At 42.0% G+C, this 26207-nt stretch overlaps 1 protein-coding gene across 4 annotated transcripts in view; it reads right to left on the bottom strand.

The window, feature by feature from the left end:
* Positions 1-692: 692 nt before the first annotated feature.
* Positions 693-26207, bottom strand: part of RIPOR3 (RIPOR family member 3) — a 451742-nt gene continuing 426227 nt past the window's right edge. For 3 of the 4 annotated variants that reach the window (XM_069243646.1, XM_069243644.1, XM_069243647.1), the window contains 3 exons: positions 19356-19439; positions 7008-7098; positions 693-1283 (listed from right to left, as the gene is read on the bottom strand). In XM_069243646.1, the coding sequence (XP_069099747.1) occupies positions 1183-1283; positions 7008-7098; positions 19356-19439 (276 nt within the window). In that variant the 3' untranslated portion in view covers positions 693-1182. The remainder of the gene's footprint in view (positions 1284-7007; positions 7099-19355; positions 19440-26207) is intronic. The other variant, XM_069243645.1, reaches the window with a different exon arrangement.

Genomic DNA, 26207 nt, shown 5'->3' with positions numbered 1-26207 from the left:
ATATATATATATATATATATATATATATATATATATATATATATATATATATATGGAACTCAACTGGAAATGGTAAAACATTTTCCTAATAAATACACTTCTACTCAACAATAGAAAATGTGTTGGTAACACTTGCATGGTGTGGACCTGAGTGATTTACATCTTTGCCCTTGTGGAGCATATCAAGAACAGGCCTTGGATAAAATAAAAGTGGACAACAGGTGCAAGGTTTTGAAAGAGGCAGGAAGTCAAGAGGGATGTCTGGGTACAGGGGAACTGTGCTGTTTCTAAGAATAGGTCTCTACAGAAGTCGTTTTTCACAACTGCACATTTTGACAGACAAGGTGCTACCACTGTCCCATTTAGCAACAATATTGATGCAGTGAAACCAACCAACACGCCTGGTGTGCGGCTCATGCAGCCAGTGTTTTAGTCTACAGATGTTTTCTCGTGAGGTTTATGCATTCATGTGTGGTTGGATGATTCTAGTCACTTACACTTGAACTCCCTTCTATTCTTTTTGGGGGGAGATTGTACAATTTTTTAAGCACATCTGCCTAACCAAGTAGCTCTATTTTGAATCTTGGAAATCCCCTGTTTCTCGGTTTCCCAGACAAGACCAAAAGGCATACTTCGCCATACGCAAAGGGTTAATTTGACACCTCTCAATAAATGTTTGTTTCTATTCTTTTCCATTATCGAATCTATCGAAAACCACAGATTCGTCATTTAGACAAGTTATGAACTTCACAGACAGCTCATTCAAATTAACTGTGAAATTGTGCTTCTTTGCGCTTTAAACTGGGCAGCATACATCTGAATCCATCATTTTTGGTTCCGAGGCAGGTAACATGTCTGCGGTTTTCGTTGGTCAAAGCCTTGCCAGCATTTGTGTGTTTTTCTTTGTTTCATCTTACTATGTAAGTGTTCACGCTGCTTGCATTTTTCTGGACACGTTTCAGGTGTGGTCTTCAGACAAGAGAAAACCTTGATCATTCTCTGTGCTTTTTAACATTTCCCCGCTGGTGAGCAAAGGACCAAGATGCGTTCTTTTCTGGTTTAGACCGGAATGTCTGTACATTTGTAAAAATACAAGCATATTCCATATACATATTACGAATGCCATGATACACGTACATGTGCTTCTCGATTATAAAGTTCTCTGTCCACAGTCATATCTATTTAAAAGATTGTTATCTCAATTTCATCGTCCTGATATAACGTGCCTTGTAGATCACTGCAGAGTTTGTCTTTCTTTTCAGAGGCCTGGCGTCCTTTGTTTCCTGTGGATAAATGATAATCAGTTAAAACATATCTCCATATCATGTCAACTAAATAAACTGAAAGTGACCTATATAAAAGTGGACAGCATTGAATCAAAGTAATTCTAAAAATAAATTACGATAGGACCGGCCTGCCAGATCTGTAAGAATATATTTGTTCTACTGTGTAGTGGCATCTAAAGTAAGCCTTGCTGTTCCATAATTTCTGTACCTATCAGACTGAAATGGATATATGGTTTCATAGAAATTGTGCATTACACAAATCAATGTTTCCATGGCTTAATGTTCTAAAAAACACAAATGAGTACTGATGCCAAAATCTTTTCTTTGGAGCCCATCACTAGCGCTGCCGTTTGCTGGATACCAAAGCTGCCTAGTCTTCCTTCCACCTCCTGGCTGGTAACACAAAGCATTTTGACTGGTGCTATTACATGCCTCTAGTGGCGACGAAGTGCATGGTGCTCACGCCTTTTTAGTAAACTATTATAAAAGCAGACTTGTGGAGTTGTCAGTGTGTGGCAATAATATTTCTGCATAATTGTTATTTTGCATTTTGATGTGGTGGGGAATTGTTTTTCTATGCTGCCTTATTGTGCTAATGTTGTATTGTACTCTAGTTTTTGAGTTACACTCTCTTTTGACTGTTTTCCTGTGTTCTATTACGTTTTAGTTGTTATTGTACTTTTTATTATGTTTTTGTGTTCTTTCTTCTTTTGTAATTAAAGATGTCAACAAATGCTGCTTTTTCCAGCCCTAAACAGCCAATTTCTTTAAAGTTCCTAGCGATAAACTGTCATTGACCACTGCCTAAGGTGGTAAAATAGTACTGTGCCAGCTTACACTTTGGCAAATACCATTCCTTAAATTAGCAATTCAAGTTTTCAATTTATATGAAAAAAATGTCATGTCTCATTTTCTCACTCTTGCAGGTTCTTTTTCATTACTGATTCGTCTCTTTCTCACTGTTATTCTGTCCTTGTCAGTCTCATTCCTCCTCTCTTTTCTTCTTTTCTCTCTTCCCATGAGCGAAAGTCTGATGGTGAGAAATCAGTACTTGTCCCTGAACATGAGTCCCGGTGTCCAAAACCTGTAACCTCTGGTACAAATTAAGCACTAACAATTTCTCTACCTTCATGATAATTCTGGCTATGTTTGGAGGGGTGACAATGACAAGGAACTGTAACCTGTAGACTCCACTCTTTAAATGCCATGCACTCAAACAGAAAGCAAAGCTTCCTGAAAATATGTTGCTGACCACACCCACTCCTCTTTCTTTGTATGATGCAATGAAAGACCTCTACCGCATTCTAGGCTTTGCAAGGGATGTACATGGATAGGATCCTCAATAGTTAAAAAATATTATATTTGAAAACTATTTTAGTTTTCCTGGATATATGATTTTCAAAATGCATAGGAAATACCAGCTTCAGCCTTGGAACTGAAAAGTCTTGATGAAGACACATTTCTTTCACGACATCAGATAAGCAGTGCATAATTTATAAATAAAAAAGTGTCGGTACCCAAAGCTCTCCTCTGAAACACATGGCTGCTGCAATTAAATGTGCGAGCACGGAATACAGAGGCACGTAATCCTGAAACCACCTCGGGCCTCTTTAATCCATTTAAAGCCACTCCCTGCCGCTTCAGCTCACTCTTGCAGCTTTCTGTTTCCACCTTTGTGACGTTTTTTCATTTTTCTCTTCTTCCATCTATCCCATATGTGTCTTTTGCTCGCAGTAAATGCTTGAGGCTGAAAATTTCGTGCTTGCCCTCAAAAGTAAGTGCTGGTGCCCCGCACCGGAAACCACCTGCTCAAATTAAGCACTGCATATAAGGGTAGGGAGCAAGAGTGGGGGAACATGGCAGCTGACTAAATAGCCAGGTCAGGAACTCTCAGAACCCGGGCAACCTCTGCGCATCGCATACTCTGCAATTGCAAGATTTTACCTGGCGTGGGTTTCTTTCTCGGTGGTTGTCGCTTGGCGTATGTGGGCGCTTGAGGTGAGGTTGGACGAGGCCCCGGCGGTGCTGAGCTTGAAGGACTCTATGAGGGGCAGGCTAATTTGCATGGCTGCCCACACACATAGAGAAGAGAGGAAACAGATAAGGGAGCTTGAATCTGTTATATAAGACCTGCAACATAAGGCCTTTACGGTTTTGAATGAACACCAATCACTTAAGCTGGATGGTGAGATAAAGGGGGCTAGAACAGACCTTGATGTTTTTCTTTTTTTGGAAACCAATACTTGAAGAAGGTGGGAAAGTAGCAGATTCAAGCATAATGAGTACAGGGAGAGGTGCAGTAAACTTCTGGCTTGAAAAACGAAGGCAGTGCAGACAAGGAATAATATTACATCTATCATAAATGAAGACATAGGTTGTAATTCCACAGGGGATGGCGAGATAGAATATGCTTTTACTCCTTTTTTCAGAAGTTGTATACAGAATAATTAGAGGTTACAGGGGATCAGATTAGGGAATTTCTGAGTGGCAGCCTCCTCCCTGGCCTAGAAGAAAAATTGAAATACGAGCTGGAAGCCTAGATTAATATGAAAGATGTATATGAGGCTATAAAGAGTTTAAAGAGAGGGAAGGCACCATGTCCCGTTAGTCTACACAATTAACTTTATATCTCACTCAAAGAGTTGGCCCCAATCATGTTGGAGTTAATCAATGATGTTTTTATTAAAGGTCTGGAGGCGCCAAAGTCGTGGGACGAGGCCATTATTAGTTTAATCTTGAAACCTAATGAGAATCCGGCACTATGCAAATCCTATAGACCCATTTTGTTATTGTGTTCAGACCATAAGATCTACACCCATATTTTATGAAAGAGGCTTGAAAAGGTGGTTGGTTCATTGGTTCATGAGGACCAGAAGGGCTTTATTAAGGGAAGACAGGTTTATGAGTTAATGCACAATTTACTGGATGCTATAGATCTGGCACTCCAGGACAATCTTCCCCTGGTGGTGTTTACCTTTGATGCAGCTAAAGCATTCGATCAACTTAGCTGGCCCTTTCTGCATATGGTCATTGACCTTTATAAATTCGGAGATATTTGTTCTAGAGCAATTAGGGCCATATTTAAGAACCCTGTGGCAAAAATACTGATTAGAGGTAATCTTTCTCAGCAAAGTAAAATCGGAAGTTGGACCCTTCAAGATTGCCCACTCTCTCCCCTCCTTTTTAATCTGTTCATTGAGCCTTTGGCAATTAAGATTAGACAGAATTTAAACATCGCTCCCTTTCAATATTGAGGGTGGGAGAAGAAAGTAGCACTTTACATGGACGATCTAATGATATACACTAAGGGTTTGGTTGGTTCACTCCCACACATTCTACACTCCTTAGAGGAGTTTGGGAGGGTGTCAGGTTATTCAGTAAATCAACAAAAGACTGAGATTATGCACTGGAATATTACCTACAATGCCTTCTGATTAAACAGGAGATAAGATACTTGGGAGTACAGATTACAGCCAATTTGAATGAGGTTACTCAGGTCAACTTTAATAAGGTATGGTCAGCTACTAAGAAACTATAAAAAGTGTGGACTGGTCTTCTGCTCTCCTTCATTGGAAGATTGAATATTTTGAAGATCGGTATTTTGCCAAAGTTTACTTTCATGTTTAATGTGATTCCTTTAGAGTTTATGCCAGTCTGTTTTAAAAAGCTACAGGGTGAGCTGACCTCATTTGTATGGGCATCACAAGGAGCTCGAATTGCATGGCAAAAGCTGTGTAAGAGGAGAAAGCAAGGAAGCATTGCAAGTCCAGATCTTCACAAATATTATTTGGCATTTCAGCTAAAGAACATGAGAAGGTTATTGAGGCACGAGATAATTTTGTATTCAAATATGGCCAGCCAAAATATCTTGATGGCAAGTTATGGTTTCAGGTTCGCCAAGTCCTAGGGATTACTATAGTACCCTGGCTCATATTTGGGACTCGCCAGGCACCCCTGAATGTCTTCAAGATAAACTATCTATTCCCCTAGAGGAGATGGGATGTGTGAAGTGGGGCCAAATCCTATAAGATCACATTTTGTTGCCTTGATCCATATTTACTGAGCAAGAGGGATGTTTTGTTTCCAAATTCAAATATTATCAGCTTGCAAGTTGGTTGTGTGCTCTACCTAAAAAAGGACAAAGGAAGGATTTCTGGGAAAAGAAACTGCTTCAGAGGCTCACCTATCGTAAAGAGGTTGCTCTATGTATTGGATGCTAGTAGAGGCTGGAAGGGAGGAGTGTCCTCTCTTGCTGGAAAAAAATGGAGAAGGACCTGCCATCTCTGGACATCACCACGCTCTGGCAAGTATCAATGTCTGCGCATTGGGCTACCATCAACTCAGCTTCCTTTAAGAAAAACCATTTGTTCACACTGCATAGGGCTTATTGGACTCCGGAGAATTTGACAGCCTTGAGGAAGCTCAAGGAGAACTGTCCCGCTGCGATGAAGAGAGGGTGGATAATAGTGCCCTATGTTTCACTAATTCTGGCAAGATGTGGGTAAGATGCTTATGGATGTAATTAGTCCAGCAGCCAAGGTAAGCCTCTCTCTGGTAATATTTGGGGTGCTTAATGGTGAATGGCAAAGCCAAGAGATCCACAGACACCAAAGGTCCTTATTGTTACTATTGATTCTCTTAGCTCGCCGGGAGATATGTTTGAAATGTAGTCTCCCTACGGCTCCATCACTGCACCAATGGTAGGCATCAATCACGAATTTGTACCATTTTGATCAGAGTGGCCATTCTGACAAGAGGAATAGGTTCTGGGAGCTTTGGGACTCTGGTGTAATTCACAGAGGTAGGCCCTTATGGTCATGTCACAGACCAATGAAGTTCAATGATTAAGAGTTCTCCAAAGTCCTCTCTCTACAAGTATGATGGGTTAGGTGGCTGACCTGCCCACTGCCAGATGCTACTGGCAGAAACTTGTTTTGGTCTTGTGCAGTTAGTAAGCTGATGTGGTGGTCCTGGGGGGGTCCCTCCATGCTTGAGGTTCCCCTTCAGGCCTTGACCCTGTTGCCACCTTAGCCCTTGTGAAGTCACTATGAGGACTATAGAAAAAAAAATCATGTAAGGGTAGAGAGAGTTCAAGTGGATCTCAGGCTCTGCCTGCAACCTATCTAATTTTCCTGTTGTAAAACAAAAACAGAAAAAGGATACAAATTCTTTTCATCGAGACATCCACCATAATGTGGGTTTTGTGGAATCAGTAAAAATGTTGTACATTATTGTCTCTTATATTTCTTAACTGCCATCAAATTCAACAAATATTAATACTAGATGCCATAAAGTCATATTTTAAATATATATGTCTGAATTTACTTATTCTAAAGAACATTTACACAGAGACTTTTGATTTCCTTTAGACTGTTAGCCTTGGAATTAGGATACAAAAAACTGCATCCTGTCTTTTACAGCAGGTCGACCAATGACTATTATTTCAGTGGCGGTGATCGCCCAAGACACCTACTTTTAGTTATTGCCACTGGAATATTCTACAGGACAACAAAAGATGGCTGATCACCATCTATTTATTTCTTTCTCAGTTAAAATCCCTAATATGCCAGTATATCTAATCAACAAAGTTCCTGTTCCTGAAAGTTCAGCTTTTTTTCTAGATAGTGTCTCAAGATCAAATGCTCAAATTGGTCACAAGTCTCTTAATTCTCATAAGGTCCCTCCTACAATCCTGTTAAGATTTCAAATGAGGTTATTTACCGAATGCCATGACTGTCCCTCTTGCAGTGATCCGCACTTCCTCGACTTCGGATTGACAGAGGCAAGCAATTTGTTCAATGCTTTCTTTTACCTGTTTCATAAATAAAGTAGACTTCTATTAGAGATAAGCTGATGTTGTTTTCTATCATGGCATGACAGTTTTCTTGAACTTAGAAAATATGATGAGTGGTTTGAAGCCTGTTGTTATCTAGTAGTTTTGAACAAGATATAGCTTTGTTTTGTCTGGGATAACCAAACCAAATCAAATCTACTGTTCAAAACAATACATTTTCTGAAAATCACATTACTATTAAATTGCTTGTTGCATTTATTCCATGCACAAAAAAATCAAATAAAGTCTTGAGTATCTGAGGTGACTAAGACAACCTATCCCCCAATTTGATTCCGAAGTAATTCAAACTCAGTAACTTTTTCTAAAGTTGTAGGATCCAAGAATATAGTACCTGTGAAGGATATATATACAAAGAGAAAGACACAAATATTCTACCCAATTAAAGTAGGTATATAATTTTGCCAGCCAGAAGCTTCAATAACAAATAACATAAAAAGTGCTGGTGATAAAACATCCCTGTTGAACTCTCTTATAGACCATGGTAGACTTAGTTGTTTTCCATATTGCTCCATCAAACCTTAGCATCATCATTGGAATAAAGGCAGGCAGTTAGAGAAGGTAAATTCTCTGGCATGCCCATAGCAGCAAAGGTCTTCTACAGCAATAAACTAGGAACAATATCTAAAGTCGAATGCAGAAACAAACACCACATAAAGCGTTTCTTTTATCAACACTACTAAATTTTTCAACACACCTTTTAAAGCACTGAATTAAGACCAAAGGGAAAGACCTAATTAATGGTACCAATCTTCAACATGAACCTTACTTTTAAAAGAGAGGGAATGTCGGTATCACTCAACCAGGTCTTCAATTTGTCTCATGCCATTTAACAAAAGATTTCTAATAGATATTGGCAATTAAACTTATGGTGCAGTAGCTAACAAGATCATAATATAGACCTCTTTGTTACAAATTGTTTGTTATTTCTGCCCAAGCCATTTGTGTGAAATAGAGACCTGGAGTTATAGCGTTTGAGATTAGCTGGCTGTAAAGACTGCAGATATAGGGTTCCCATAATAGCAAGTCTGAAGGTATTTTGTGCAGATCAGGTGCTTTTCTAGATTTCTTGCTCAAAATAGAAGTAATGATCCCCCACAAGAAGACATTTATAGGAGGACCAGGCACAACAATCACATGAGGTCTGAGAGCTTGAAGATTTCGACTCATACACAATAACATTATCCTGAGTAGGTGAAGAGGTAAAATACTGCATTCAAATTTTAAAGTATACAAAAAAGTGATGGATGGAATGTTTGAATTAATCTGAAACACTGGTAATTATTCAGAGTTGCATCCCAACCCATCGATTTTTGCAAACCATGTCATCGCAGTTTACACCCAGCTACATGTAAATCAATCTTGACCATGCTCCAAAAGAAACAGTTCAGCCTGAACTGCCAAGCCATGTCTGCTCTAAACTGGAACACAAGCAAACGAGGACCGGTTTCACCCTACCTATGGGCCCATTAGCCGAGTACAGCTTGGCTCCAGTGACACACTATGCATGGGACCCACGTCTGGATATACCTGTCCCACTTGGGGTGACATACAAAAGTATACAAAAATTGATGGATGGAATGCTTGATCTGGACCAAGATCTAGTTCTCTGACAAATATGGTGTAATTCTATTCAGTGGTTCAGGCTGTAGTGGTGTCTAAAATCCCTATGAGAAATTGCAAGGAGAAAACACATAATGGGACCCCATTCTCCCCTGCCCCCACTTGATGGATCACCCCGAAACTTTCCAGACAGCAGCTGAAGTAACCAGGACACTGGTTTCGGAGATTTCGTGAAGATTCGTCAAACAGCGCCAAAGTTATTAGCAAAACAAAAAATGCTCTGTCTATGGAAACTAGGTCATAACTATAATTACCTACTGTACTGGCTAGTTTTAATAACGTGACCAAGGCTGCTGTGTCAGCCAAAACGCGTTTTGTTTGTATTAAAATAATTTTTGCTTTCCCTTGAACCCTGAGTGTGCGAGTATCACCTGCTTATTTTGATATATATATATATATATATATATATATACATATATATATATATATATATATATAAACACCTATTGGTGGTAGGTATAGTTAAGACCACTTTTTTCCATAGATGGAGCATTTTTTGTTTTGAAAATAACTTTGGCGCCACTTGACGAATCTTCACAAACTTTTCAAAACTAATACAACACTCATTTTAGATGGTTTCTTGAAAGTTTCGGGGTGATCTGTCAAACAGGAGCTGTGAATAAAGGGGGGTTTCAAAACACTTTTTCCCCATACTGTGTCAATGGGGATTTTGCATTTTTTTGACACGGCTACAGCCCAAACCACTGACCGGAATTACACCAAATTTGGCAGGAAGCTAGATCTTGGTCCGCAGATTGTGCTTTTTGGGATTGGTGTAAATCCGTCTGTGGAGTTATTTAAGGTAAAAAAATATAGATATATAGGGACCAAGCACCTGTGGTGGATCTGGGGGAAAAGCAAGGCCCTAATTGGCTGGTTGAAACCTTATAGAAAAGGTGTAGCCTCCATTTTATTTGTTGCCTCAACTGGGGGGTTGAAAATAACAGTGCAAAAAAATATAAAGGGTCAGGATACAGGTATCCTGACACCACAGGACACATAGAGGGCTCGTTGGGGACACCTCAAAGTAACAAATATTGCCCTTTCCTTTGTCCGATCTGTGGCTTCTCCTTAGGTCTCAGCGTGGCCCCTTGTATAAATCCGTGGTACAGCCACAAATTTAGAGAACAAATAAAAAAAAAAACACCCATTGCATCCCATATAGTTACGTTGACGTTTTACCCACACAAAACCAAAGAAAGTCAGCAGTTATAGTTATACTTATCATTATGCTTAAAGAAACTACAACCCGTGCTTTAAAGTAACTTTAAGCAATGACAGTTTCTTAACATAATTATAACTGTAAGTATAACTATAACTGCTGAATTTCTGTGGTTTTGTATGGGTAAAACGTCAACTTAACTATATTGTCCCAGTAACATTTGTTTTTTTCAGTGAATTTCTATTGTTTTATTAGTGCACATTTATATAACCAAAGCTGCGTGAAGCCTTCGCCCGTGCACCACAGGTGTTGGCCTCAGGATCTGGCCTTCAGACAGCCCTATAGCCATCTTTCCCACATGCACCGAAACCCAACTGCTGAATTTCTATGATTTTGTGCAGGTAAAATGTCAACTTAACTAAAATGTCCCTGTAATTTTTGTCTTTTTTTCAGTGAATATATATATATATATATATATATATATATATATATATATATATATATATATATATATATATAAAATGTCACTTACCCAGTGTACATCTGTTCGTGGCATGTTCCGCTGCAGATTCACTTGCTGTGCACTGTTCCTGCCATCTAGTGTTGGGCTCGGAGTGTTACAAATTGTTTTTCTTTGAAGAAGTATTTTCGAGTCACAGGACCGAGTGACTCCTCCCTTTCGGCTCCATTGCGCATGGGAATCGACTCCATCTTAGATTGTTTTCTTTCCGGCATAGGGTGAGGTAGGAGTGGTAGAATGAGAATACTAAAGATGTCCATGCAATGGAATAGATATGTATGTACATAGTTTGTGCTAAATGAATGTTTATTTACATATATATACAATTTATAATTGCAACTTAAATGGCTACAGGCTCCCGGGGAGGTGGGAGGGCGCATGTGAATCTGCAGCGGAACATGCCACGGACAGATGTTCACTGGGTAAGTGACATTTTCCGTTCAATGGCATGTGTAGCTGCAGATACACATGCTGTGCATAAACTACAAAGCAGTAATCCTCCCCAAAGCGGTGGTCAGCCTGTAGGAGTTGAAGTCGTTTGAAATAATGTTCTTAGTACAGCCTGTCCTACTGTGGCTTGTTGTGTTGCTAACACATATACACAGTAGTGTTTGGTAAACAGGTATGAGGTGTAGACCAAGTGGCTGCCTTACAAATCTCTGTCATTGGTATGTTACCTAGAAAGGCCATTGTTGCTCCTTTCTTTCTGGTGGAGTGTGCCTTTGGTGTAATGAGTAACTCTCTTTTAGCTTCGAGGTAACAGGTTTGTATGCATTTGACTATCCATCTGGCTATGCCCGGTTTGGATATAGGGTTACCAGCATGTGGTTTTTGGAAAGCAACGAACAATTGCTTAGTTTTACGAAATGGTTTTGTTCTGTCTATATAATACATTAGTGCTCTTTTGATGTCTAATGTATGCAGTGCTCTTTCTGCTACTGAGTCTGGCTGTGGGAAGAAGACTGGGAGCTCCACAGTTTGGTTTAAATGAAACGGTGAAATGACTTTTGGCAGAATTTTTTTATTTATGTTTGTGTACTTGTATAAATGGTTCTTCGATAGTGAACACTTGTATTTCGCTAACTCTTCGTAGTGAAGTGATGGCTACTAGAAATGCTACCTTCCAAGTTAAGAATTTGATTTGGCAAGAATGCATGGATTCAAAAGGTGGGCCCATGAGTCGTGTAAGTACAATATTAAGATTCCACAAGGGCACTGGTGGGGTTCTTGGAGGTATGATCCTTTTGAGACCTTCCATAAAGGTTTTAATAACTGGAATTCTAAAAAGTGACATTGTATGTTTAATCTGCAGGTAAGCAGAGATTGCAGTGAGATGAATTTTGATGGAAGAAAAAGCAAGATTTGCTTTTTGTAGGTGTAGTAAATAACTCACAATGTTTTGTATGGAGGCATCTAACGGTGTGATTTGGTCTGCTTGGCAGTAGAAAACAAACCTTTTCCATTTATTAGCATAACAATGCCTTGTTGTCGGTTCTTTGCCTGTTTAATGTCTTCCATACACTCATTTGAAAGGTTTAGATAGCCATATTCTAAGACTTCAGGAGTCAGATTGCTAGGTTGAGCGATGCTGGATTGGGGTGTCTGATCTGTTGTTTGTGTTGTGTTAACAGATCTGGTCTGTTTGGGAGTTTGATGTGAGGTACTACTGAGAGGTCCAACAGTGTGGTGTACCACAGTTGGTGAGCCCAGGTTGGTGCTATGAGTATTAGTTTGAGTTTGTTTTGTCTCAGTTTGTTGACTAGGAAAGGAATGAGTGGGAGAGGTGGAAAAGCGTAAGCAAATATCCCTGACCAATTGATCCATAGAGCATTGCCCTTGGACTGAGGGTGTGGGTACCTGGATGCGAAGTTTTGGCATTTTGCGTTTTGTTTTGTTGCAAACAGATCTATGTCTGGTGTTCACCAGTGGTAAAAGTATTCTTGTAGAATCTGGGGATGTATTTCTCACTTGTGAGTTTGCTGGTGATCTCGACTGAGATTGTCGGCTAACTGATTGTGAATGCCTGGTATATATTGCGCTATCAGGCGAATGTTGTTGTGAATTGCCCAATGCCAATTTTTTTGTGTTAGGAGGCATAGTTGTGATGAGTGTGTGTGTCCCTGTTTGTTTAGGTAGTACATTGTTGTCATATTGCCTGTTTTGCAAGAATGTGTTTGTGAACTAGAAAGGGTTGAAAAGCTTTTAGTGCTAGGTAGACCGCTAGCAGTTCTAAGTGATTTATGTGTAATTGTCTTTGTTGATTGTCCCATTGTCCTTGTATATTGTGATTGTTGAGGTGTGCCCCCACCCAATCATCGAAGCATCTGTTGTGAGAATGGCGTGAGGCACAGGGTCTTGAAATGGCCGTCCTTTGTTTAAATTTACAGGGTTCCACCATTGAAGCGAATAGTGTGTTTGGCGGTCTATCAACACTAGATCCTGAACTTGACCCTGTGGCTGCGTCCATTGTTTTACTAGGCACTGCTGTAAGGGACGCATGTGTAGCCGCGCGTTTGGGACAATAGCGATGCATGATGCCATCATGCCTAGGAGTTTCATGACAAATCTGACTGTGTAATGGTGATTTGGTTGTATGTTTGACTCCATAGTTTGAAATGATTAAACTCTCTGCGGATTTGGAGTGGCAATTGCTCTTTGTGTGTTGAGTGTTGTTCCCAAGTATTGTTGTAGTTGGGATGGTTGTAAGTGGGATTTTTGGTAATTTATAGAGAAGCCTAGTCTGTGTAGGCTATCTATTACATACTGCGTGTGATTTTGACACCAGTGTTGAGTGTTGGTTTTTATTAGCCAATCGTCAAGATATGGGAATACGTGCATGTGATGTCCCCTTATATGAGCTGCTACTACAGCGAGGCATTTTGTAAATACTCTGGGTGCTGTTGTTATCCCGAAGGGCAGTACCTTGAATTGGTAATGTTTGCCCTGTATGACAAATCTGAGGTATTTTCTGTGAGATGGATAGATGGGTATATGGAAATACGCATTTTTTAGATCCAGTGTTGCCATGTATTCTCCGTGTTTTAGTTAGGGGACTACATCTTGTAGTGTGACCATGTGGAAGTGTTCTGATTTGATGAAAAGGTTTAATGTCCTGAGATCTAAAATTGGTCTTAGAGTTTTGTCTTTCTTGGGAATAAGGAAATATAGGGAATAAACCCCTGTTCCTTTTTGCTGGTGAGGTACTAGTTCTATGGCTTGTTTTGTTAATAGTGCTTGTACCTCTATTTGTAACATGTCTAGATGTTGTGCTGACAATTTGTGCGCTCTTGGGGGAATATCTGGAGGGAAATGTGTGAATTCTATGCTGTAACCATGTTGGATAGTTGAAAGGACCCATGTGTCCGTGGTTGTCTGACCAATGTTTGTGGTAAAGTGTTAGTCTTCCCCCTACTTTTTGTTGTTAGGGGCTTGCTTGGTGGGCTGAAACTTTCCCCTTGATTTTGGGAATTGTCCCCTGAAGAATCCGCGAAACCCCCCTCTCTGATATTGGGATTGGTAGGTGGGTGCCTCTGAAGGTTGCTGTCTGAAACCTCCCCTAAATTGCAGTTTCCGAAATGCCCCTATATACTGGAACGAGTAGAGCGTGCCCATGGCTTTGGCCGTGTCAGTGTCTTTCTTCATCTTTTCGATGGCTGTGTCCACTTGTGGCCCAAACAGTTGCCGCTGGTTAAATGGCAAGTTCAATACTGCCTGCTCTATCTCAGGTTTGAATCCTGAGGATCTGAACCAAGCATGTCTCCTAATTGTGACTGCCGTGTTCACAGTTCTTGCGGCAGTGTCAGGGGAATCCAGTGCCGAACGAATTTGATTGTTCGAAATTGCTTGCCCTTCCTCTACCACTTGTTGAGCCCGTTTTTTATACTCTTTAGGTAGATGCTGGATGATGTCACTCATTTCATCCCAGTGAGCTCAGTCGTAATGGGCGAGGAGGGCTTGTGAATTTGCGATACGTCATTGGTTGGCAGCTTGCGACGCCACTCTCTTTCCCGCTGCCTCAAATTTGCGACTCTCTTTATCTGGAGGTGGTGCATCTCCCGATGATTATGAGTTTGCTCGTTTCCTTGCGGCACCAACCACTACAGAGTCTGGTGGGAGCTGCTGCGTAATGAACACTGGGTCCGACGGGGTGGTTTGTATTTTTTTCCACCCGTGGTTTAATGGCTCTTCCCTTTACTGGCTCTTGAAACACTTGCTGTGTATGATACATGCGTGGAGGCCAGGGTATTGAAGAGGAAGTCATCCTCCAATGGCTCAGAATGCATACTGACATTATGGAATGCAGTAGCCCTGGCCAATACCTGGGTGTACGAGGTGCTATCCTCCGGTGGAGATGGTTTTGAGGGGTAGCACTCAGGGCTATTGTCCGAAACAGGGGGATCGTAGAGGTCCAAGGGGTCTACATCATCTTGCGTTTGCACAGTATGTGTGGGTGACTGTGCAGTGGGCGTGCCAATTGGTGACCCTTCCTTTGTGGCGAATGCAGGGGAGAAAGTTATGGCGAAAAATGGCGAGTTGGTGATTTCTCCCTAGCCACTTTAGCTCTTGGCTGATCAGTCTCTGTTTGTGGTTGAAAAGGCAGCTTTCTCTTGAATTTGAGAGGAGGGGCAGTTTGGATCTTTCCAGTATCCTTATGGATCTGTATCCGTGCCTGTGTTTGGTCATACTCTTCAATGTCCAGCTCCTCTTCAAATCTGTGCCTCTCCTTTAGTTGTTTGGAGAGCCCATGAACCTCTGTGTAAGAGGTCTTTTTCGGCTCCGAAGCCGGTTTTCTCAGCACCAAAATGCCCATGTTGATAGTTGGCCTCGGCTCCGAAAGGCTCTTTTGAGGCTTAGTCTATTCGACAAGGCGATGTCGACTTTTTTCTACGCCGGGTTCTCGGCTCGAGTCGAAAGACTTCGGCACGATTTTGGCTTTTTTCGGTGCCGAAGGTGTTGCTTGGTCACCGCTTTTTTGATGGGTTGAGTCATGGCCTTCAGGCAGTGGCGTCCCCGAGGCCTTATGTTTTTTCAGTTGAGTTTGGGGTTGGGTCGGGGCAGGCGTACTCACTTTTTGGCCTGCTGTAGGCGGTCGGTCTCTGTCGGAGTCGTCCGAGTCCGATCCCTGGATGGAGATAGCCATTTCCTCCTCTTCGACGTCAAGGTGTTCTGATGATTTCGACGCCATCTGCAAGCGCCTCGCCCTCCGATCTCTCAAGGTCTTTTTTGACCGAAAGGACTTGCAGGCCTCACAGGCCTCGCAAGTATCTTCTCTGTGTTCCGGTGACAGACACAGATTACAGACCCGATGCTGGTCTGTGTATGGATACTTAGCGCGGCACGTCGGACAGAAACAGAAGGGGGTCCGGTCCATGAGGCTTCGACAAAGTGTGTGTGGTCGGGCATCCAGGCCTCGGCTGGGCACGGAAGCCCCGAAGGGCCAACGAAACGGTTGACTCGTCGGTGTTGATGTGTCGATAGAAGATCTTTCCCGAACGCAAACAATACCGATGCTTTTTTGAGGTTTTTAATACTTTCCCGATTCGAATCACAGAGTGAAGAGGAACACGTCCGAACCCGATGGCGTAAAGAAAACAATCTAAGATGGAGTCGATGTCCATGCGCAATGGAGCCGAAAGGGAGGAGTCACTCGGTCCCGTGACGCGAAAAGACTTCTTCAAACAAAAACAACTAGTAACACTCCAAGCCCAACACTAGATGGCAGGAACAGTGCACAGCATGTGTATCTGCAGCTACACATGCCATTGAACATATATATATATATATATATATATATATATATATAATGTTTAAATATACACATAGTAAAAATGGCAAAAATGGCTCATTCTACCACAGTTGTAAAATGTAAAAACATTAAGGCAACGGAGGTCCTTGCCAGATAATCACACTTTAACGGCACACCTGATTGTCTTGAGGGCCGTACTTAGTTCTAGGGCCCCACCCCCTAGGCAGCATGAGCAATAGTACCCTTAGGTGTATATTTACTAAGATTTTACACCCTATCACAAAAGTGACGCAAATCGATGCAAAATCTTTTTTTACCTATTCACTTTTGCACCAAAACAGGCGTTAAAAGGAGAAATTTCTCCTTTTTTGTCCCACTTTGCATGTGTGCTGCACTGTGCAGCACACATACAAAGCAGGAAAAGTTTTAAAGTGTGTCAGAGCATAGTTTTTGTACTGGAAGGGTACCACCGTACAAAAACCATGCCAGACTAAGGCACACACCCTTGCACTATGGTACAAAGGTGTGTGCGTGGTGCATGGCAGCTAGTACTAGGGAGAGGGGAGAGCCATATTAAATATGGCACTCTCCTACTCTCTTACTTCTCATGCAGCGCATATTTTTTGCCCGCTGCACTGCGTGAGAATCTAGCAAATCTGAGCCAACGATGTTAAACTTCTGAGGCACAGGCTGTTCAATCGATAGCCACACTTTGATTAGGCCCACCACATTTTATTTGGTGACGCAAAACAGATTAATCAGGAAAGCAAAGGATGGGGGTATATCCCAGTGAATGAATTCAGAGATGAAAACATTCATCACTTTAATAAAATGACCTATTAAGGGACTGGCTGTCCTCCCTCTTGCTGGCTTTTCTAGGCGTACACGAGCCTCCCTTTAGCTCGGGCATAGCAGGACTCAACGATTTCTTTCATTTCAAGGTAGTTGGCTGGCTGGGAGACTTTGGGAAACCTACTGGGGTAACTAGTCTCCTCTGGGGTCTGCACTCTGTCCACGCTGTATATAGTGGCTGTGCAGGAGTCAAACGGTTTTTGTATGACTCGGTGTTGTGCGTGCTTGCAAATCAAGGGGCTGTGAGAAATCAAGTCCTCCGGCGTAACTGGCCTCCTTTGGACTACTTTTCCACACGCACAGTGGTGGTTAGTTGATAGCATTCACACCTATCTCGACATCTAGCTTACATCAAAAGGGTGCAGCCGTGCTTCTTTCTTTTACAAGAAAGGGAGCAAACAATATTTTTTGCAAAGGCACATTTGGCACACATCCATATTTTTGCTGTGCTTGTATATAAAGCCGAACAAGTACTTTTGCTCTGCTGTTCAAGCATGAAAGATAGCACTGTATTAGGGCAAAATCAGTTTGTTCCGCTTTTATTTCACAACTACCAGCACAGTGTAAAATAGCCTGCACTTGCTTTTTCCTGTTTTCGTGAAGCAGGTTTTCTTAGTTAAAGAATGACTATTATGCTTGTAAAACCATCTGCCGGCAAAACAATCTGTCTGAATGTTTAGCATTGGCCCAGCGATTAATTATGCCAAAGCGCTCCCTGGCTGAAAGAAAAAGATGTGACTAACCTTGAGAAAAATAACTTAATTTCATTTGTTTAGCAAAAATTTGCAAAAACAGTTTGCTCTATCTTTCCTTTTTTTAAATATGTTTTAACGTATTGTGTTGTCTTTCTTTTCATTTCTATTACATGTGTAAATGATTCACAAACACAAAACAGCAATAAACAGTTGTCCCATTATCATGTTTTTCAATTATCCTCTGGTGCAAAAACATTTCTGCTATACAGATAGAGGCGAATCCGTTGCAGAGGCAAAGAATTGAAATCAGATTTGTATTCCTTTTTTCCCAATTGCACCTTTATATTTCATGTACAGTTTTATATGTATGGTTAGTATAATTGATGAGTCTAATTTACCATTAAACAAAAAAAAATATAGTATCACAGTGTTTCTAATGAATGTAATTTACACATGTAATTTCATACCTTACTGCACGGGTCACATAAGGTGGGATCTGAGTCTCCTTGTATTAAGATGAGGACCTAGACATTAGGACTCAATTTACCTTATTCCTTGCACTCTGTTTCACCTGATATGTCATTATATTGATTCCTGGCACTGTGACTTCCATATATGGAAATATGTTGCTAAAGGGGCTATGGCAATGACATTGACTGTGCTACCAGGAACCTCTCTTGGCCCAGTGTTTACTCCACAGAAAATATCATCAATTTCCTTGCTATGGAAAACATTAGTCAAGCTTACTATTGCTCTCAAATGCTGAGATCATTTTGACCTTGTTCATTTTGTTTTTGTTTTTTTCCGACATTGAGCAGGAAGTAGAGATACTGTTCACGAGTTCTTAACAATAAGATTATGCTAAAACAACGGAGATTTTTGAATTCTTAAGGCTAGATTAAATACATGAATACAAAGTAAATATCTGAATGCACGAGTAGAAGATAACTAGATTTACAACTTTAAACATTTACAAAAATGTCACCTGCCTTCTGAATGCTGCCGTGTTCTGTACATAGAATGTGTATGCGTTTACATTATAGTGACTGAGTAACAAAGAAATTCGAAAGTCTGCACTCCAGGAATACTACTGGGACACTGTGTCATGTGCAACAAATCAACAAATACTCTGGAAAACCTTTTGTAAAGATTGTATGTATAATTATACATATAGTACAAATGTGCTTGAAAATGCCATAAAACAGCATAATTGTACTTTGTAAGCTTTTTCGTTTTCTTCCTCGCAGGGAAAGGCATAGAACATGTGAGTTATCGGTTTCCAGGAATACTCCTGGAAAAATAATTTAATTTGGTGTTATAACAATGTGGAGGCATTGCCACGTGTGCATTTGGATCCAGTGCATAACTGCGCTTCCCATCCACGCACTGGCACGTTCTTCCTCCACAAAGAAAATTGTTTCCTCCATACAGCAAGCCTTTCTATTACAACACCACCAATGTCTGGGGATCTGCTCCACACCCAACTTCACACTAAAATGAATTTTATACTGCCATTAACTGGAGAGTAAATCCCTGATCCTTTTCAGGATTCAAATCATCAAATGATGAGTACATGGATGAACGTGGAGAACGTACAGTAAACATAAACCCTGTACTTACTCTCAGATGCTTTAGGGCGAGACAAGCAGCTTGTTGTAAATGGACATCTCTGCCTTGTAAGATCTCTGTGTAAAAAAGGCCTGCCTGCAAAAAAAATGTGTAAAATATATGTCTTAAACTGTGCATAAACATGTTATATACACAACATTATAACTCAGTTGAACAAATCTCATAAATCCAATGGAGCAGTAAACTCCCATTGCTAGCCCTTTTGAAATTACTGGAACTAATTTAATGCAACCCTGAATGTAATAATAAGCTAGTCCTCTGGAGCATTCAGATTCAACAGATTGTGATGTCCAGTGCATTATCAAGCATTTTCTAATTTGGACATGAGCTAAACTGAATTGCACTGTTTAGGCATTATGGGGGTCATTTTGACCCTGGCGGTACGAGACCGCCAGGGCTAAAATGACGGAAGCATCGCCAACAGGCTGGTATTCCGCCACTTTTGCCCCGGCTGTGATAATCCGCCATTGCAGCGCTGCTTGCAGCGCTGTCCAGGGGATTACGAGTCCCCGACCGCCAGCCTTTTTCTGGCGGTTTGCACCGCCAGGAAAAGGCTGGCAGAACGGGGAGTCGTGGGGCCCCTGCAGCTTTTCACTGTCTGCTATGCCGGGTCTGGAACTGCACCCGTCGCACGGCCGCAACACCGCCGGCTCCATTTGGAGCTGGCTCCTATGTTGCGGCCGTGATCCCCGCTGGGCCGGCAGGCGGAAACCATGTTTCCGCCCGCCGGCCCAGCGGGGATCTCCAAATGGCTGTGGCGGGGGTGCGGCCGCGCGGCGGTCAGATCTTGGCTGGCGGCTAATGCCGCCCGCCAAGGTCCTAATGACCCCCTATGTGCCGTGAAGCATCGGGTCCTCATCTGCTTTAAAGGCCCTAATCCTTTTGCTTTTGCAACACCTGCTTTTAGATCTCTTATACAAGTGAGTAGCACTGACTGTCACCCATATTAGATCTGCTAAAATTGACCTGAGTCCTAACCACCAGTGCCTGCCTTTTAAGATAAGGTTCACTGGTCCACAGCTGAGTTATGAGGCTTTGCAGTGGTTAACTGTGACTACATGTGACCACGAGTGGTCATGCATGCGCAGTCTTAGAATGGGAATACTATATAACTCAGCCAAGAATCACCACACAGGTGACCTGTTATAAGTGGTAGCTTCAATAAATTGGTTATAGCCTGTGCTGGCCTCATAATTTAATTGGGCATCCAAAAAGAAATAGTTACATTTGTCTTTCACTATAGTGAGTCTGAATTGCCTTTACTTTTATGACTGTAGTGCTTCGCTGTAAATCTGTAGTGCTTTACTCTATTCAAGCTGTAAGTGAAAACTGTGCCACAACTTCAACTTTGCACTAGGTCAGCCTTGAGAAAAGATTATCTTTTTTCTACAGGTTTAAAAAAGGTCGAAAGTACAAATATAATATTAATTTGTCAGAACTGTACTCCTTCATGTACTTTGGGTGTACCAGTATTTTCCGGAGTAAAGCCCTAATTAAATTTGGGCATCAAAGTACCTTGCTTGGCCACGTTACTTACTTTGAGGATCAGCAGGAATATTAAAGCCTTCAGATAAAAAGGCCATTTGCTTGGAATTACCTTGTTCCTGTGAGAAGAAGAGGGTCGGAAGAAATCTGCATGGTAACTGACCCACTCTTACTGACCACCCTGGCCATGACCATTCTCACAATAACACAGTAACAAAGGGAGATATCCAGCACTCTGCCACCATTCATAGGATGGGGACTCCCTTTTTAAGTTTTGGAGGGAGAGAATCAGCATTCTGTGTCGGAGCTGAACTAAAGTCTCTGGAGGAGTTGTGACTGACCAATCCTGGAACACACTATTTTGAAAATTCCTAAAATACACTGCAGTTGGATGGGTTAGGTCTGAATGGATAATGTGGCATCTCTTGATTGGGCAGAGATGCCTAACTTCAAGACCTCTCCACTTTGCGTTTTAAGCCACTGCACAAGAGAAGAACTCTGAGACGCACTAGGACCCGCAGGTGACAAGGACAGACAGACTCTGCTTGGATGGACCCTTGTGTGGAATGGTGGGACTCTCTGAACTTTGATTCTGGTGCACTAGTGTCTCCAGGGTCAATGGTACTGGCCTCCTTACTGAGGCTGGGGTGGGGCAGAAGTGTAACCTTCTTTGACGGCCACAGCGTGCTGCTGAAGGAATATTCCGGGCCAACCATGAGCCAAGAAAGAAAAACAGCTCCTAGGCTCTGAGCTGTTTCCTGCTAGTGGAAAACTGTAGCTTGGAGCTGGAGCCATCAAGAATCTTTAAGATAAGGGTGAAGAACTAAAAGGGCATGTAGGAATGCCGTTAGGTCTCTGTAATTAGAGGGAGAGTAGTGGTAAAAACAGATCCAGGAAAAAGTCCCAACATCTAGAGTCCATAAGTCTTAAAATAATTCCTGGTGCTGGAGTGCTCTACAAAAAGCAAATGCCACAGACCCTGTTTTCAATGCCCAAAAGAGCCCAAGATTATATAACTGTGAGAGAACAGGGCTGATTGCAGAGGCCTCCATACTTTTCCCCCCATTTTTCACTTTTTGCTGGTGTTTTTCTGACTCTGATGGTGCCCTGGGTACTGCTAACCAGTCCCAGGTCCTGTGCTCTGTGTGAAATCAGTATGCAAATTAGGCTATTAGAACTCAGAAAGAATTGCAAAAAATTAGAGAGGACTTGGAGGAAAGATTACCGTCCCTCTGCTAAAGAAGCTTATAGGCAAGCTATTAGATCCTATCATAATAATATTAAGGCAGCTCAAACTGCTTATTACAGCAATATAATAGAGAACCCCTCCAATTCCCAGAAGGAAATCTTTCAGATTTTCAAAGAGTTCACTATTACTCCTATGCCGCCTTCTCTGCTAGAAGCTTCTACTATGCATAGTAATTTACTAGCAGCTAATTTCCAGGACAAGATTACCAAGATATATTCTGGCTTTTCTTTGGCCTCCCTTCAGAAGACGTCAGATAAGCAGGCTGTGAACTCCCTTTCTATTGGGTCTTTGCTAACTACGTTTCTACCTCTTACAGATGCTCAAACTCTTAATCTACTTTCTAATATCAAATCTGGTTCCCCCTTGGATCCTGCCCCTCCGGCTATCCTTTAGCCGGACATTATTGTCCCTCCACTAACAAAAATACTTAATAACTCTCTTTCTTCAGGTATTGTCCCCCAGTCTCTTAAACATGCTATTACAAAACCTCTTCTCAAGAAGCCAAAGCTTGACCCCTCTGTTTTGGATAATTACAGACCTATCGCTCTTCTTCCCATTTTAGCCAAGATCTTGGAGAGACATGCAAACTTGCAATTGATGAGTTATTTTGAGAGTAATGAGCTCCTTCACCCCACTCAAATGGGCTTTAGAGCCCAACATAGTACGGAGTCTGCGTTTCTAACGGTGACTGAGTCTGCCCGTCAACTATTAGATCAGGGAGGACACGCTGCAATCATCCTCCTCGATCTCAGTGCAGCCTTCGATACGGTTGATCACACTCTCCTCTGCGACAGACTTTCTAAGGCAGGCGTGGGAGGCCTTGCTCTCTCCTGGCTCTCTTCCTTCCTCATAGGAAGAACTTTCCAAGTCTTGGATCGTTCTTTTTTGTCTGATACTGTTCCTCTGACTTGTGGGGTCCCTCAAGGTTCCTCCCTGAGTCCAACTCTTTTTAATATTTATTTATCATCTTTGGCTAAAGTAGTCACTCCCTACAATCTTTCAATGGTCACCTACGCTGATGATACTCAATTAGTGGTTTCCCTCTCTAGTACCGGGGACTCTTCCTCCGCTAATTTGGCCTGCTGTATGAAGGATACCGGCGATTGGATGATCCAATCCAAACTTAAATTTAATGATGGCAAATCTGAAGTATTGATCGTAGGCAATGGCTCTCCAGCCTCTCCGATAGCATTGCATTCTGAGGCCTTTATCAGTTTCCTCCCCCGTAAGGCACAGGTAAAAAGCCTAGGTTTTGTGCTCGATCCCCGCCTGACGATGGAACTACAAGTAAAAAGAATCTCTTCTGTCTGTTTTGGTTTTATTAGATCTCTTAGGAAGATTCTTAATCTTCTTCCTGTTTCAGCCAGATGAATTCTCGTCCAGGCATTGGTTCTTTCCCGCCTGGATTATGGGAACTCTCTCTCTCTTAGCTCCCCAGAGTATGTAATAAGGAGGCTGCAGATTGTGCAGAACGCAGCAGCTGGACTCCTTGCTAACTCTCCTAGGCACCTATCTGCCAAGCCGGCTCTTGCAGCACTTCATTGGCTTCCGATTAAACAGCGCATCCATTTTAAATCCATGTGTATCACCCATAGAACTCTACACAATAGTGGTCCATTCTTTTTTAGAAGGCGGATCTTCATCCACGCTCCCTCAAGATACCTGAGATCATCATCTGCTCAGCAGATCTATATACCCCATGTCAAGAGATCATGGGGAGGTAATTCTTTCATCATTAAGGCTGCCCGTCTCTAGAATGCCTTGCCTTCTGAACTCCGCCACGAACCATCAGAATCTCTTTTTAGGAAGAAGCTGATAACTATTCTTTTTAGTCGCTAATCTGTCTTTTTCTGTTCCTTCCAAGAATTTTCGTGTACTGTTGTGATCTATAAATCCATAAAACTAAACTAAACTAAACTAATTGGCTATGTCAACCTACCTATGAGTCCCTAGTATATGGTAGGGCATGTAGGTTTAGGGACCCTAGCATAGGTAGTGCACCCATAGGTGCACTGCTGAGGTGCCCAGTGTAATTTTAAAGGCAGGCCTGCCTTGCTGGCTGCTTTCAAATTAAAGTTACATGCAAATTCGACTTTGGAATTAAAAGTAATTCCAAAGCCTTAAACTACCTTATTTTTTCACACAAGTCCCCCCTAAGGTGTGCCCTATGTGCCCCTAAGGCTGGGTGCCATGTAACAATAAGTAGGGGGACCTTATAAAAATAGTGTTATAAGCCCTGGTGAGGGAAAACAGACAAATGTGTTTTTACCTCATTGTAGTGAATAGCCTCCATAGGCTAGAATGGGGAGACTTTATATTATTTTTTAAAGTCCCCTTAAGTAACAGATACCAGAAGTTTGGTATCAAATTAATTTTTATAATAAATCCCACAACTTCCAGTTGTTGGATTTAATATAACTTGTTCAGGTAAAGGGTTTTAAACTTTACCTGAAAAGTTGCCAAATTCAGTCCTGCAGTGTGTTTGCTGCTGTGCTCTGATTGGCCAGCCTCTGGCTGCCTGGCCAGGCTGCCTTGATGAGGTGTAAAGTGGCCTGGCTCCACACAAAGAGATGTGCCTGGGGGAGGAGATCTCCCCTTAGCAGATGGTGAAGCAGGAAGGGGAAGGGCTGCCAAACTGGTCTTCAAAGGCAGAGAAGGACATTTGGAGCAATCCAGCAACACCCTCACATCCTGCAAACCCAGGCAATTAGGTGCCCCCTTGATTAGATTAGGAGAGGGGAGGAGAGGGGTTTGTTTAGGATTTTTAGCCACCCCAGTGGGTGGGCTCAGCCAGATGTAACCTCCAAAAATCACTTTCAGCCATAATGGATTTTTGAGGAATGTTGCTCCCTGGAACTGATTTTTGCTACACTTCCCAGGAAGTGGTCATCACAGGGGGAATGACACTGCCCCTGATTGGAGAATCAGGACGCCCCTGTTTTTCACTGAGGAGCAAGGATAAAACTGGCAGACCTGCACCCACACCACAGATCCCTATCAGATTCCAACAAGGAAGAACTACAGGAGAAGAAGGACTGCCCTGCTGGACCCCTGACCTGCACCTGGACACTGCACTCTGGAGGACTGCACCAGCTGCACACTTGGGCTTCACCACTAAAAGGACTTTACCTGTCTTCTACTGCTTCAAGAAGGGACTCCCTGTTTGCTACAGGTACAAAGGAGCTGCCCAGAGTCCCGTGCATCAAGTCCTGACCAGGTGCATTCTGGGAATTGTAGTCCCAACTCCCAAGGAACAACTCAGAGCATCTGGAACCTTGGATCAAGTTGTGGACACTTCAAGGACACAAAAGGGACCTCTGGAAGAAGATCCAGAAGTTTGGAGTCGTTTGGAGCAACTCCATAAGTTGAAGAGGTACATTGTGGGAGTTGTAGTCCCAGACCCCAAGAGGCACACCAGAGCCTCTGAACCCTTGGCTGCTGCTGTGGACCACTTTCCTGAATCAAACACTTCTGAAAGTAAGTGTGACAGTGTTAACTCATGGGTGGCCTGAACTCTGGACTTTGTTCGTTTCCAGAGTGACCTTTTTTAAACCCTTTGAGCGCTAGTTGCTTCTATGCGCTAGAAAGCATTAATTCTTTAAAAAATTCATATCTCCGGTTCCCCTTTTCCAATTTTATTTGTTTTGGTGTCATTTTAAAGATACAAATATTTCCTAGTTTTATAAATTGATTTTGGATTTTTAAACTTTTTCCTGTGTTTTATTTAATTACAGTTTTGTGATATTTGAATGCTTTACGCTTTGTCTCCTAAGTTAAGCCTTGTCGCTCATTGCCAAGCTACCAAGGGTGGAGCTGGGTTTAATTTACTGAGACCTGACTGGACCTAAGTGTAGGTTAGTAGCCTATTGCTAAGTGTAGATACTTACCTGCCCTTGCCAATAACCCATTTTCCAACAATAATTTGTTAGGCCACTTCATGATGTGCCTGTCTGGTGGTCCCTATTGTTGCTGGACTAAAAAGTGTGTTACAGTTCTCAAAACAAACTCTCTACTGGGAAATTGACCCTTGGGGAGAGCAAGTAGGGTTGTGCAAGGCATTACTCTTTTCACTACTTTTCTATCTTACGAGGGCCAGAGAGACAAGAGCA

This window comes from Pleurodeles waltl, chromosome 7 (assembly GCF_031143425.1).
Source record: "Pleurodeles waltl isolate 20211129_DDA chromosome 7, aPleWal1.hap1.20221129, whole genome shotgun sequence".
Lineage (NCBI taxonomy): Eukaryota > Metazoa > Chordata > Amphibia > Caudata > Salamandridae > Pleurodeles > Pleurodeles waltl.
This window is presented reverse-complemented; position numbering and strand designations above follow the sequence as displayed.